Source organism: Pelophylax lessonae (genome assembly GCF_965119305.1).
Source record: "Pelophylax lessonae genome assembly, chromosome: 4".
NCBI classification, from domain to species: domain Eukaryota; kingdom Metazoa; phylum Chordata; class Amphibia; order Anura; family Ranidae; genus Pelophylax; species Pelophylax lessonae.
Window position 1 is genome coordinate 477,613,936 of NC_138771.1, and position 16,366 is coordinate 477,630,301.

The 16,366-nt window shown below is 41.2% G+C and overlaps 1 protein-coding gene across 1 annotated transcript in view; it reads right to left on the reverse strand.

The window, feature by feature from the left end:
• Window positions 1-281: 281 nt before the first annotated feature.
• LOC309554632 (hepatitis A virus cellular receptor 1 homolog) overlaps window positions 282-16,366 on the reverse strand; it is a gene marked incomplete at its 3' end in the record, with an annotated part of 37,475 nt that continues 21,390 nt past the window's right edge. Inside the window, exons 5-7 of the mRNA XM_082256350.1 lie at window positions 12,596-12,710; window positions 4,994-5,030; window positions 282-348 (exon numbers count right to left, since the gene is read on the reverse strand). Coding sequence (XP_082112476.1) covers window positions 282-348; window positions 4,994-5,030; window positions 12,596-12,710 — 219 coding nt within the window. The remainder of the gene's footprint in view (window positions 349-4,993; window positions 5,031-12,595; window positions 12,711-16,366) is intronic.

A 16,366-nucleotide genomic window follows, 5' to 3' on the forward strand; every position in this document is an offset into this window, starting at 1 on the left:
ATCAATGGTTATAAATAATCCACTTTGTGATCTATAGGTGTATGTCCTTGCCCATCAAATTGAGATCCAGTTGTACAAAGTACATCACAATTATGCTAGGAGATAATAAATAGCAAAGCAAACTTTTAACAACATCAATACTTTTTGTTTTCTTTTTCTGGGGGAGAACTCATACAGATTTGTGCGAAGAGTACCTGAAATATTAAGAGATTGGAGTGAAGAATCAACAATGCATAAAACAACTGACTGAAATAAACATATACAGAATTGCCAATGATATACTATAATGTATAAATATTCTGCTCTGCCTGGGTTTCAAGAGCGTCCAGTGTCAGTGTTCCTGTAATCCTGCAAGAGAAAATTTAAGAAACTTTTATTAAAATAATTTCCCCCTTAAGCTGGCCATACATTATACAGTTTTCTTATTCAATTTCCTTTAGATTTACCTTTAACTATGTAGTGCAAGGGCCTTGGAAATGTTTAGGTTTGACCTCATATTAAATGGTTTTATCAAATCTAAGGGAAAATTGTACAAAAAAATTGAATAATGTATGGCCAGCCTTACACCCTAGAAATTAGATAATAATTGCATGCATCATGTAAAAATAGGATTCAGCTGTGAGCCATCAGTATTGTCTAGTAAACACAGCAACTCTGCTAAAGTCACAAAGGTCACTTGTTTTACCTAATTCAGATTTCTGTGTAATCCTCTGCAGAATTAGCACATAAAGCCCCTTAGAGGGTCAGGATCAATCCCACCAATGTTCAGCATATGGATATGGAGACTATAATGAACTCTTAGAATCAATTGAATAGATAGATATGAGGACTTTTTTTTTCACAAGTAGTTGAGCCCTCCTGCTTGTGCAGTTGGGGGTGGTAAAACAGGGAGAAATTGGATTATTACAATTTACCAAAAGGACTACCTCCAAAAAGGCTCCAAAAAAGAAAAAAGGTGTAACAAAAACGACAGGCAGGGGAAAGGTGCTGAAAGCAAAAAAAGTTATGTACAATGTAACAAGAACAACAAGAGATAGCACTGGATAGTGTTTTGAACCTTCTATATCTGAAGTTGTTTTGACAACTAATGAACTGTTATTTTTAAAGGAGTTGTCATTTGCACCTAATAATAATTTTTTTGGTTTTGTAGCATTCCGGACATTTATAAAAAATTGTGCAATGATAGGAAATGATGAACCGCCTTTAAACAGGGACATGAGAATACTGCTCTCTTTTAATTTTTTGGAAATACAAGCAGTTTGACATATTCAATGAGAATGTTTCAGATAAAATTTGTTATAACTCATTGGTCAAACCTCTTTGTACAGATGAGAAGTATTTCTACTCTATTTATTCACGTAGTGTGGCCATTGATAACTTTCAAGACCTAGTAGAGGAGGATCTGGTTACTTTGAAACCTTTTAACCAGAAATAGGGGTTTTAGCGACATCTCTGTGAATTCTATTTTCATGGTCTTGAGGGAGTATTTTTGACACTGAGCCCGCGGTCACGGACCCCCCCGCGCGTGTGACCGGAGGACCCGATGTCCGCCGGCCACTCTGCGATCGGCGGGGGAGAGGGAGAAAGTCAGGCAGCTTGTGTAAACAAGCTGCCTGTCATTCTCCTCGGTGTAAAGACACTGATCACACGGATCTACTATGTAGATCCGTTGATCAGTGTCCTTACAGCTCAAGCCACAGCCAATCACAGTAGAAAGCACGCCCCTAGGGACACACACAGCCCCTCCCTCCCAAATAAAGTTAACCCCTTCACTACCAGTGTATTTTTACAGTAACAGTGCATATGTATAGCACTGATTACTGTAGAAATGTCACTGGTAACCCCAAAAGTGTCAAAAATGTCAGTCAAGGGTCCGATCTGTCCGCCCCAATGTCGCAGTACCGCAAAAAAATCGCAGATCGCCGCCATTATGCGTTAAAAAAAAACAACAAAAATGACAAAAATCTTTCCCTTTGTTAGTAAACGCAAAAACTTTTGCGCAAACCAATCAAAATACGCTTTTTGCGATTTTTTTTACCAAACATAGGTAGCATAAAACAAATTGGCCGAAAATGTTAAAAAATTTAGATTTTTACATTTTTTTGGGGGGGAATTTGATTTAAAAAAATGTGAAAAATATTGCTATTTTTGCAAAATTGACGCTCTTTTTTTGTTTATAGCGCATGATCAAAAAATCGCACAGGTGATCAAATACCACCAAAAGAAAGCTCTGTTTGTGGGAAAAAAAGGACACCAAATTCGTTTAGGTACAGCGTCGCACGACCGCGCAATTGTCCGTTAAAGTCACGCAGTGCCGAATCGCAAAATACCCCCTGGTCGTTTAGCAGCCAAATCCTCCGGGGCTTAAGTGGTTAATATTAGAAAAAAGATGATTGGATTGATGGACATTTTTTCCTTTAAATCAACTTACTGTCCTTGCTAATGTACGAGTCATAGATTTTAATAATTACTAGAAAACCTGGGTGTTCTATATGGTTAAGTATACAGGGGCATCTCAAAAAATTTGAGCTGATTAGATTGTGACACCATGAGTCTACAATATTGAACTTTTTCACAATATTCTAATTTTTTGAGATACTGAATTTGGGTTTTCACTAGCTGTTAGCCATAATCGTCAAAATTAAAATAAAGAAATGCTTGAAATATATCACTCTGTGTGTAATTGTTTTGCTTGCGTCTATCTAGCAAGGTTACTTTGCGGTATAATCAAGGAAGCTTAGACCTCTGCAGTGTATAAATGTGCTTTTACTATACAAAAGCAATCTGTACATACAAAACTATTAAAATACTAGGAACATAATACAAGACTGGCAGATACAGATAAAGAAATATCAAGAATACTTAACTAACGATGTTTCTCGCCATGGAGTCCCATTTGCTATTATGCACATGGCACAGGGAGTCAGGATCAAGCACTTGCTTCATGGATGTTCTGTGTGAGACTCCCTTACTTCTTCAAATTCAACATCTCCGGGGTTGTGATAATGCAGCTCCCCATCTGCCATATCCTCTCTATCATGTTGCCTTTTCCTGTGCTTAGTAATGAGAGGTCTGGCACACTTTTTCTTTCCCATTGGATGATCATCATCAGAAACATCAAACTCTATATCCTCATCCTCACTATCATTGGAGGAGAGCACATCCTCACAATCCCAGTTTTGGGATGTGACAATGGCATGTACCTTGGCTTTACTAACAGGTTTACGGCCCTTCCTTTTCCTTAAGGCATTAATTGATTTGGTCATGAGGGCTGCACACCGCTCTTGCAAATCATCAGCCCGACTAGCAGTTGAACGTACGCACTCTGAAGCACTGCACCTGCTGATACAGCACATGCAGAACAGAGGGTGCGCTATCAACAGAGACAAGGTCCAAGGACCTGCCACAGAGGTGAAATTCCTGGGAATGATGTGGACTGGGCCACAGAGCAAAATTCCAGAGACAGTTGTGCAAACTATCCAGGCATTGTTGCCACCTACTACCAAAAAGGAGGCGCAGAAGTTCATTGGAGTTGTGGGATTCTGGAGATCATTCATCCCACATCTTGGACTGATTCTGAGGCCTATATACAATGTTACAAGGAAAAAGACTGAGTTCACATGGGGTTCAGAGCAGCGGACCGCATTCCTGGCTGCTAAATAAGCCATTTTGCAGCATCAAGGATTGGGACCATTTCAGCTGGATGTAGTTGAGCAGGATGGTACAATAACTTGGAGTCTGTGGCAGCCAAATGAAAAGCAGGGACTGAGAGCAATACCCATTGGATTTTGGTCCAAACAACTGACAGGGGCACAGAAGAGATACACGCCCTAGAGAAGTACCTGTTTGGGGCCTACACAGCACTTCAACACGTAGAGACCATTACAGGAAAGGACAAAGTCACCATCCATACTGCATTGCCAATAGCAGGATGGGTGAGAGATAATGGACTGACTACTAGAGCAGCTGTAGCCCAGAACCAAACACTAATGAAATGGAAGTGGTACCTTCAAGAAAGAGGGGGTATTGCAGCTGGGGATGTCAGAGACATATCAAAACAGTTGGCTGGGCTTGTCACTTTTACCAGCACCCATACAGAAGAATAAATTCCTGTGCTGCAGTCATCCCCCATTCAAGAGGCTCCACCCTTTGAGTCTCTGTCAGATAAGATGAAGGAGTCAGCATGGTTCACTGATGGTTCAGCCATAGTCACCTCGTCTGGGCGTAAATGGACAGCAGCAGCCTACAACCCAAGTACAGACACAGTTCTGCTGGAGACCCGAATTGGAGGGTCCAGTCAGTATGCAGAGCTGAAAGCTTTAGGGATGACTCTTCAGGAGGATCTTTCTTCCCATGTCACTATCTACACTGACAGCTGGACTGACAACTTGGATGCCCACGTGGAAGTCCAATGAATGGTTGATTCATGGGAAGGTGCTGTGGGGAGGCAAGGAAGTCTGGGACTACATATGTAAGGAAGCTCACTCCTGCGCCATAAAAGTGGGGCATGTTGATGCACATGTGCCCCTGGTCCCAGACTTTGAGAACTATAACAGAGTGGCAGACGAAATTGCCAAGGTGAATGCAGTTGTGCCAATTGATCCTGACTCCCTGTGCCATGTGCATAATAGCAAATGGGACTCTATGGCGAGAAACATCTTTAGTTACGTATTCTTGATATTTCTTTATCTTTATCTGTATCTGCCAGTCTTGTATTATGTTCCTAATATTGTAATAGTTTTGTATGTACAGATTGCTTTTGTATAGTAAAAGCACATTTATACACTGCAGAGGACTGAGTTTCCTTGATTATACCGCAAAGTAACCTTGCTAGATAGATGCAAGCAAAACAGTAATGAATCTATATAATAAAGGAGTTTCACTTTTTGAATTCAATTACTGAAATAAACTACCTTTTTAATGATATTCATTTTTTTTGCGATGCACCTGTATATGGTTATATTGGATTTATATTTATTAATTTATTACTTACCCAGATTTGTCTTTATTCTTTATTCTGTAATATCTCCCTGAAATAAAATGGCTGAAAATTAGGGGAAGTGACATTATATCACATTGTCTTCAAAGAATGCAAAAGTGCCAAAACTATGATTTTACTTTACTATTACCCTTTTCATGAAGGAATCGGGTAAATCTACAGGTGAATAAAATTTCTCTGAACTTTTAGAATCAACTGCTCTTAAAATGGAGATGATGGCAAAAAAGCCAAACAGGATACTTATATAAAGGAGAAAGAAATATTCCCCCTTGCTCAGCAAACCCCAAAGTGCTCCACATACCTGTCCATGATCTATAGAGATCTTAGCTGTGGGGTCCCTGGATGCTACGCAACCTCTTCATAAAAAGTCATCTGGCAGTCTGTGTATTTTTGCAGTAGATTTCCTATTTTCCCCTATGGTGGAGGCTGTCAAAAAGTAATGTTCTTCCCATAGAAATAAGTGGGAATTCTAAAGTGCATGCATGGACCTGCGGGGAGACTTTCTGTGGAGAAGCTGTAAAGCACCTAGAGAAGATCACTGTGAATCATGGACAGGTAAGCAGATAAGCCCACTAGGTAAGGGGGGGCCTGCATTTTAAGGATAGCTGTTTTTTTCACAATACAGGTAAACCTTAAGCCCTTGACATATCTGTGAAAGTTAAAGCGGAGTTCCGGCCTTGGAAAAGTTTTTTCAATAAAAATACTCCCCAGGACAGTCAGGGCTAGTACATTTCATAATGGATAGCCTCTGAACTGTCCTAGGTTGCACTTACCTTTTAGAAGAAATACTTACCTTGAAAATTTCTTGTCCAGCGCTGCCATCTCAGGTGTGGGCAGCTGAAGCCAGAGCGTCCTCTTCTGTGTCCTCTTCGTCCCAGAACACCCTTCACCAGCCCCGCTCGTCAGTTCCGGTGCAGACGCGCCATCGCTTCACAGCTTCTAGGCATGCCCAGAAGCTGTTTAGCAGGGAATGACGCGCCTGCACCGGAACTGATGAGCAGGGCCGGTGCAGGCGCATTGACTCCTGGGAGCGATGACGTTCAGCTCCCAGGAGTCAACGCAAGCAGGAAGAGACAGCACGGGCCGCGGCCGCAGAGGGAGGAAGTAGAAGGAAGGTAAGTATTCAAAAACAAGGTAAGGAAAAAAAAAAAAAATCGTGAGTATCCATTTGTTTTTTAGGGGATTTAAAGCAAGCGGATGGCCCAAAGTTGTTTTTGAGGCCGGATCTCCGCTTTAAAGAGCTGAGGGATGTACAGTAAATTACGAAATCCCTCCACCATATGAGAACAGCCTTGTTCACATCTGAACGCCGCGCTGAGGGCACAGCAACTGGTGTATGCTGCGAGTAAACAGTGCCACTGCAGTGATCCTGGCACATTACATGATTTCCTTTTTTTTTTATTTGCTAGGACTTTTTTGAAATATTACAAGTTTTTTTACACATGGTGACATTGCAATTTTGCAGTTTGCATTGCAACGCTGAATAAAAATACTGTATCCATTAGGAACAAGACTTTTTACCTTAACTTGTGCTAAACTACGGAGGGTACTAGGACTGGGTTGCCAAGCGCAGTCCCAACGCAGCTGGTGTTACGAGATAAGACATTCTTAAGACCTTTCTAATTATTTTAAGTAATTAAAAATGAAATACAAACAAATAAATGTTTTGTGTTTTTTCAATCAGGTAAACAACATTTAGCATACACATATGTTATATTTATCCTTTGGGGCTCTCTTTATTAATTCCGAGATAGTATTATCTTATTTAGTCGGTTACACACAGGCTGCTAACAACCATGCAGGTAGTGCTGGATTTGTTTTTAAGAAAATCCAACATGCATTACAATCAAGGATGCATCCTGTGATATTTTTTTGTTAAATAAACTTTTATTTAAATAATTCAAAATCATATGTAACATCAATTTGTACACTGGTGAACTTCCCTAAGCCCCGGTTCACATTAGTGCGATCGCGGGCATCGCATGTAATTCGGAGCGCACTGCTCCTAAATTACATGCGATCTCATGTGCGGTGAAAATTTCAGCCATACACTTTGTATGACTGAATTCACACCGCATCCGCACTAAACTCGCACATGAGGCTTTTTTTTATCCGCAGCAGAATCGGATCGCATAGTGGTTCACACTAGTGCGATCCGATTCTGTGTGAACTTGCAGATCGCACTGCGATATGCGATCGCAACTGGAGGTGTCGTTAACTTTTAATTGACACCCCCTGTGTATCGCATATGGCAGTGTGAACTGCCAGGGGTGCGGATGCGATGCAGGATCACGCTGCATATTCGCAGCGTTCCCGCATCGCACAAATGTGAACCGGCACTAAACAAATTGCCACAAAGCAATATAGTTTCCTAAAGTGTATAGCCACATCAGGTTTTCTGTCCATGCCCTTCTGGATAATTTTCCTTTACTTCCTGTGCTGGAGATGTTGTATATGATGAGGCGCTATTACCATTTAGTAAACAAACATTTCGAACCATATAATAAATAATGGATAAAGTGGCTACAGTGTAAAGAAAGGGCAAACAAGTGCTTCCAACGTGCAATGAATATGTGCACATATGCAATGGTTTCCAAAGTGCAGAAGATAAAGTAAATGTGCCAGATGAGGTATCCTGGTTATACAATCACATATATAAAATTCCTATTTAAAAAAAATACAATAAAAAATGCAATGTGCAATGACTTTTCAAAGTGCTCAAAATAGATGTGTGATGTGTTCAAAATATTTTTTACCAAACAAAAAATAGAAAAATAAATTAGAAAAATACATTAATTAAGTGCAAGATGTAAAGTTCATATATCTTTAAACAAAACGGGGTTGTGGTCGCCTCATTCCCCCATAAAGTGATCCGTGCTTCAAAAGGTGCAGGTATGTGGGTATAATTGTGTTCTTCCACCTTGGTAAGTATAGGCCACTTACCAGAGTTATTCAGGCCCCCAGGACCTACAGAGCTGTAAGTATGCCTCCTAGGTTACCAGGTAATGAAGTTGGATCCATTGGGTTATAATGAGCCCCATCACATAAGTACACCCCAGTAGATAAAATGCTCAAGGATTTTAACCACTTGCCTACAGTGCACTTTCACCCCCTTCCTGCCCAGACTGATTTTCAGCTTTCAGCGCTCTCACATTTTGAATGACAATTACTCAGTCATGCAACACTGTACTCATAAAAAATTTGTGTCCTTTTTTACACAGAAATAGAGCTTTCTTTTGATGGTATTTAATCACTACTGGGTTTTTTATTTTTTGTGCTATAAATAAAAAAAGACTGAAAATATTGTGAAAAAACGCATTTTTCTTTGTTTCTGTTATAAAATTTAGCAAATGAGTAATTTTTCTTCACAAATTTTGGCCAAAATTTATACTGCTACTTATCTTTGGTAAAAATAACCCAAATAAGTGTATATTAATTGGTCTTTGTGAAAGTTATAGAGTCCACAAGCTATGGTGCTATTCATTGAAAATTGATCACACTTGATCACACCTGATGTACTGAAGGCCTATCTCATTTCTTGAGACACTAAAAAGTCAGGAAAGTACAAATACCCCCCAAATGACCCCTTTTTGGAAAGTAGACATTCCAAGGTATTTAATAAGGGGCATGGTGAGTTTTCTGAAGTTGTAATTTTTTCCCACAACTCTTTGCAAAATGAAGATTTTTTTTTTTTTTTTACAAATTGACGTATTAACAGGTTATTTCTCTCACACAGCATATGTATACTTGCAACTACACCCCAAAACACATTCTACTACTCCTCCTGAGTATGGCAATACCACATGTGTGAGACTTTTTCACAGCCTGGCCACATACAGAGGCCTAACATCCAAGTAGCACCGTCCGGCATTCTAGGAGCACAAATTACACATATCATTTCCTGACAACCTATCGCACTTTTGAAGGCCCTGGAGCACCAGGACAATGGAAACCCCCATAAAATGACCCCATTTTGGAAAGCAAACAGCCCAACGTATAATTTTTGAGGCATAATGAGTCTTTTGAACTTGTCATTTTTTTCCACAAGTTTTTGCAATCTGTGGAAAGAAAATGAAAACACATTTTTTTTACACAAAGCTGTCCATTTATGCAATATTTCTAACACATAGCATGTACATAGCAAAAATTGCACCCCAAAATACATTCTGCTATTCCTCCTGAGTATGGCGATACCACATGTGTAACACTTTTACACAGCCTAGCCACATACAGACGCCTAACATCCAAGTAGCCCTTTTCACAAAGTTGTCCATTTATCCACTTTAAGACTGGGCCTATTTTTGACACTTGGTGTTTACAAGCTAAAATCATTTTTTTTGCTAGAAAACTACTTAGAACCCCCAAACATTATATATTTTTTTTTAGCAGAGACCCTAGAGAATAAAATGGAGATCGTTGCAATATTTTTTATCACACCATATTTGCGCAGCAGTCTTCCAAATGCAATTTTTTTGAAAAAAAATCACTTTTTTGAACTAAAAAATAAGAAAACAGTAAATTTAGCCCAATTTTTTTCCATAATGTGAAAGATAATGTTACGCCGAGTAATTAGATAACCAAGATGTCATGCTTCAAAATTGCGCATGCTCACAGAATGGCGCCAAACATTGGTACTTAAAAATCCCCATAGGCAATATTTTAAAAATTTCTGCAGGTTTCCAGCTTAGAGTTACAGAGGAGGTCCAGGGCTCAAATTATTGCTCTCGCTCTAACGATCGCGGAGATACCTCACATGTATGGTTTGAACACCGTTTACATATGTGGGTGGGACTTGCGTATGCGTTTGCTTCTGCGCGCGAGCTAACGGGGACAGGGCGCTTTCATTTTTTTTTTTCCTATTTATTTTATTTATTATTTTTTTATTTTTACATAGTTTAAAAAAAAATGTTTTGATCATTTTTATTCCTATTACAAGGAATGTAAACATCCCTTGTAATAGAAATAGGCATGACAGGTCCTCTTTATTGTGAGACCTGGGGTCAAAAAGACCTCACACCTCACAACTACACTAAAAAAGAAAAAAAAAAATTGTTGAAAAAAGAAAGAAAAAAAAACAGCCCTTTAAACCGGTTGCTAGGCAACGACTTTTGATGTAGCTCCGGTCCTCCAAGACCATAGAGCAAGATGGCCCTCACTCGACTTCCTGTCTCTGAGGGTCTGGGACCAGATAGTTTTCCCCGCTGCCGGCGGGTCCGGTAAGCTGGGAAAACGTCTGGGACGTGGCGGGAGGGGGGGGCACCTCTTCCCCTGCACCGTAAGGGTAATTCCGCGGCGAATCCGCCACTGGGACCACCCTTATCTGAAAGCCGACCGCCCGGCGTTTAAAAAAATACCGGGGTTATGGCAGCTATCTGCTGCCATAACCCCAGTATTTAGCTTTTAACGGCCGACGCATATAGTCGTTAGGCGGTCGGTAAGTGGTTGCATGTATATGGCAAACAGGTAACGATGACTGATGGGGGTGACAGGTGACTGATGGGGTGACAGGTGACGATGACTGATGGGGTGACAGGTGACAATGACTGATGGGGTGACAGGTGACAATGACTGATGGGGTGACAGGTGACGATGATCGATGAGGTGACAGATGACAATGATTGATGAGGTGACAAGTGACGATGATTGATGGGGTGACAGATGACAATCACTGACGGGGTGACAAGTGATGATGATTGATGGGGTGACAAGTGACGATCACTGATGGGGTGACAAGTGACGATCACTGATGGGGTGACAAGTGACGATGATTGATAGGGTGACAGATGACGATGACTGATGGGGTGACAGGTGACGATGACTGATGGGGTGACAGGTGACGGTGATTGATGGGGTGACAGGTGACGGGCGATGGTCACCGATGGGTGACAGGTGATGGGCGATGGTGCACGGCGGTACTGATGGCAGTCTCTGGTGACCGGTGAACTTTAGGCTATGTTCACATGTGAGCGTAGCGATCGCGGGCAGAATCACTGCGATTCTGCCCGCGATCCAGAAATCATTGCAAATTGCGGGACGCCTGTGCGTTGCCCCTGATTTGCAATAGCACCCCAAACGCTGTGCGATGTTGCTGCGATTTCCGCCTGCCGAATCGCGGTAACATCACGCAAACAACGCATGACGCCCCAAAGAAACTCTTGTACCTTTTTTGGGCATCATGCGATGTTTGCGCGATGTTACTGCGATTCGGCAGGCGGAAATGGTGGCAACATCGCACAGCGTTTGGGGTGCTATTGCAAATCACGGGCAACGCACAAGCGTCCCGCGATTTGCAATGATTTCCAGATCGTGGGCAGAATCGCGGTGATTCTGCCCGCGATCGCTACGCTCACATGTGAACGTTATGGGTGTCAATTTCTGGGCACTGATGAGGTGACTGTTGGGTGACAGGTGCAATTGGGGGGGGGGGGCTGAGGACTGTGTGGGGACATTTATTTTTGTGATTTTACATTTGACATGTGTACAGAGCAGTAACTCACTGTTTCTGGCTCTGCTCTCCTCACACTGGAAACTGTGTGAGGGGAGAAGAGCTAGTAACAGTGAGTTACTGCTCTTTGTTTACATTTTGTGATCGGCTGTGAATGGATTCACAGCCGATCACATAGTAAACAGTCACTGTCAGTGACTGTTTACTACCGCAGGTGACAGCTGTGTTCCTACTGAACACAGTGCCACCGACATGACCGCGCTGCGCGCTCCCGATCGAGCATGCGCGGTCATCTTGTGGGCGCCTCCATTGTGATCGGCTGTGTCATTGAAACACAGCCGATCATGTGGGAAACAGCCACGCCCATTGGCTGTTTCCCCCCTGCCGGTGACGGGGGGGGGGGTCCCGGGGACACCCCGACACCGGCAGTGCAGGGCGGTGCGCACGCGATCGCGCGCCTGCCCTGCTTAAAGTGCCGCCGTCATATGGCAGCGGCCCAGGATAATGGTCGCACCGCTCCACCGTAATATGACGGCGGGCGGGCGGCATCTGGTTAAACAGATAAGAGTTTCATAGTGCAGACGTGTTTATTAGATAAAAAGTCCATGGTACAATTAAAGTGCAAAAAACTCGCATTTAGTAGTGCTTCCAGTAACACTTACTATGGAGGGTTTCTGTAAATCTAATCAGGAACCGCCGCTCGTAGCGTGCGTTCCATCTTGCGTTCCACCTAACCGGAAGTGACGTAACCGGAAGTGATGCCGCTCGAGATTAACCACAATGCATTTCGCTAGGTATTGTGTCATCAGGAAGTTCAGATGGAGATGAAAAAGGAAATAAGAGGAATCCCCTCTTAGTTGTCAGGAACACGTATCCTCATTTAAAGATTTCCCCTCACCTCTTGTTCTAGTGGCATCTATAAAATTTAAATTTCCCCTCACTATTTCCTAGTGGGAACAAAAATAGCAATCAAATCTAGACAGAGATCTTTCCCTTTGCACTCTATCCCTTACTAAAAAAAAGAATCCTCGCTCCCTTATTGTAATATGCTTTTATTCCAATATTTAAAATGTTGTATTATTACTTTGGGGACACTCAGTTGATCAAACTAACACAACAACACAAAAAATGAATAAATATGAATCACTTACAAGTAAATAGAAGTCCCACTATAGACACCAACAGAATAATAAGGACCACAACTCCAGCAATAATTGGGTTAACATGGTCACTGTCACTGTCCAGATCCTCTTCTATCTGCGCCATCTGCTGAAATACATGACAATTTAATTTCAAAGAACTTAAATGTATAATTATTTGCTATCATCTTTTAGAGAAAAACACTAAATGCAGCTGGGAAAATGTCCCCACATGCCAAGTATATGCCAGAATCACTCACCAGAAATCCATGATCTTACATATAATATGATCTCAAAAAGCTTGTCCTCCCATAAATGGACCAAAAAGAAATTAAAAAAACTCCCAATTATGTGAAACCATTTAAAACCATGTCATAAAAAACTGCACTCACATTTTAAAACTTTAAAGTCGAACCCCGGGCAGAAAAAAATTTACCTGGTATCCGCTCCCCCAGCAGGTGGTGCTCCCCCAAAATCCCTCAGCATCCTTACATCCAGTTCAAGAATGTGGGCGCTGATCTAGTCTTGATGATGTCAGGACCTAAGATTGCTAGAGCTTAGGGGTGCAGGAGCTGCAGTGACTGGTCTAGGTGGAGGGAGGAGTGGAGGATTGGGTACGTGTATATATATATATATATATATATATATATATATATATATATATATATATATATATATATATATATATATATAACAATTAACCCTTGCACTGCAAGCACAGCCTCGTTCAAGGGATAACATTTTATTTGCCCAGAGCTTTAAAGTGGTTGTAAACCCTTACATATATCCAGTGAAGTGACTAGCCTTAGGTGATACACAGAGATTAACCAAATCCTTCTACATAAACTGTACCTGTTGATCTGCAGTATTCTCTTCTCTACATCCATTCAAAGTCCAGAATTTACAAAGCTTGTATGAGCTGTCAGAAAAAAAGGGGGCAGAGAGCTGAAATTACACTCTGCAAAGCTCAGTAAGGAGAGGTCTGAGAGCTGATTGGAGGGAGGGGACACCCCCCCCCCCTTCACACAGCACACAGGAACAGAGCTGAGGCTGTTAGTCAGCTGGAGGTACCTCCCCTGTCACCATTTTTTTCTTGGTGTCAGGAAAACGTGTCAGAACTGATTCATGCAGATAGCAGAGGAATGAAGCAGCAGACAGAAATAACACTTGGTGCTCCTATATAGAGAGGGATATGCTTTGTTCTTATTTCATGTCCACTTTAAGTCAGCATCTTCCAAAGCTCCCTAATACCCACACCATTTCTGGCTGGTCATTCCCCTTACCTGTCATGCATCTGTGTGTACAAACTGATCCTGCTGACAGGTGGCCGCAGCATATCTCTCTCCCATTTTACCACCCCCTTGACAACGTCCAGTGGACAAAACGTATTGCAAGGATCCTATCTACACTGACTGTCAGTCTACACACATTATTGCCAAGATTTGCTGGATTCCCTGGGACAGGCAAAGCAGGAGAGAGATGTGCAGCGGCCATCTGTCAGCAGGATTGGTTTGCCTGCGCGCATACATGACGGGGAAAGGGGAATGAAGGAGTACTGGGGATCACCCAGGAGGGGTGTGGGTATTGAGGAGATTTGACAGAAGCTGACTTAATGTTTGAAAATGTGACTGCATTTGTTTTTCATTTTTTAATAAATGGTAGCACGCTATTGGGAGTTTTTATTTATCTGTTTTTGGTCTGGATAGCATTCCATCATGCAAAGTGATATATAACTTAAAATAAAAGTTAGTTTATAGGAGGAAATTCTTTTTGAGAACGTATTATGTGTAAGGTCATGCATTTCTTGTAAGTGGTTCTGGCATATACTTGGTGTGTGGTTACACTTTCACAGCGGTGTTTTGTTTTTCGAAGAATAAAACATACAAGGTATTTAACAAGTGTGATATTCACACTTTTTAAAGAGGTAGAAAAGTTGAAACCGTGTTTCTTTTTTTTCTCACAGAGGACTTGTTTTCATTTTGTTTTTTGTTTTTTTGCTTGGACTTGTGTATGTTTTGAAAATTTGGATTAATTTCACTTTTTTATTTATTCTTATGTTATTAGGTGTATTTACATTAGTTGCACCTTATAATTCATAATTATAATATATAGGTCATAATAAAGCCAAATATTTCAGTAAACCTTTCCTGATGGGGGTCTCCATAAAATAGACTAAACAAATAATTGGTCTGTTTGCTAGAGGGGAAGCCATTACGGCTTGTGGGTGAGAACTGAGACAATAGACATGTGCAGAATGGAAAAATGTGTTTCATTTTGTTTCAGATAAATTTGTTACATTACTAATTTCGCTTTGTAGACTTGTTTCGGAATTAAGGTAAGCGGCCATTGCACTCATTGGTGGAGAGTGCTTGTTTGGGACTCTGCACTGGTGACTCCCTTATCACTGGATATCACTACCCAATATTTGTGGACTTATATATATTTTATATTTTTTATTATTCCTTTTTCTACACATTTTCTTACAATTTATGTGGACTATTGACTTTGCAATATTTTTTCCACTTGTATTAATTGCACAATTACACTTGGATAAAATATTCACTTTTGCTTTTAAATTATATGTTATTCACTTTTATATATATTGGTTATGAACTTTAGAATTATTTGAATATTGGTGCTGATTGGATATTTCTTATTTGGTGCACGGTATATGTTGTTCAATGTTTTAGCGCCAATTTGTTTTTTTCTGATTATTATTTTTGTATGTTGTGACACTACGAAAATTGGCTGCTATCGCCTTATATTTATTATTATTTTTATACAATCCTTTATTACATGTGCTTTCTTAGTTTTACCTGCAGATACAGGTTAGCGCATTGGTTTACCATTAACATGTGCAGAATGGAAAAATTTGTTTCATTTAGTTTCAGATAAATTTATGTTACTAATTTTGCTTTATAGACTTGTTTCGGAATTCGCTTAGTTTCTTTTCGTTTATTCATTTTCTAACGAATTTCAAATTTTCAGAACAATTCAAATTCAAATCGGTCAAAAATATATCGACCGATTCTAATTCTGTGTGAAGAATAGCTGATTGTTTAGGAGCAGGCCAGGAAGCCAGCTGACATATCCTTAACAACCAATGACTCATCAGCTGTCAGTGGGTTTTCCCAGTTACAGCTGAATGTAAACAAAAGAATGCTGGCAATTAAGGAAAAAACAGTGTGGAGTCCTCCCCTATCCATTTGAGGCCCTTCAGGTCTGGTATGGATTTTCAGGGGAACCCCACACAAAAATGAAAAAACGGTCTGCCACCCCCCCCAATCCATACCAGACCCTTATCCGAGCATGCAGCCTGGCAGGTCAGGAAAGGGGGGGGACAAGCAAGCGCCCCCCCCTCCTGAACCATACCAGGCCACATGTCCTCAACATGGGGAGGGGGGCCTCTAAAGCACCTTGTCCACATATTGAGGGGGACAAGGGCATCTTCTCCATAACCTTGGCTGGTGGTTGTGGGGGTCTGCAGGCAGGGGGGGGGGCTTAGCGGAATGTGGAAGAACCCTTTAACAAGATCCAGGCCCCCCTATATGAAAAGCTATGGGGTCCACCAAAAAAAGTGTCAAGAATAAATAAAGACACAGAGATAGTTTTTGACAATTCCTTTATTAAATCCCCCCCCCCCCCCGAAGTAGAAGTAAATCCAGCATCAATTACGAAACAGCTGTGCACCCGACCAAGGCTCCCACCATCTAACAGCTCCGCCTTCAGACAATTCTTAAATAGATAAGGGGTGGAGCCACCTGATGATGTCAATGGGTGACT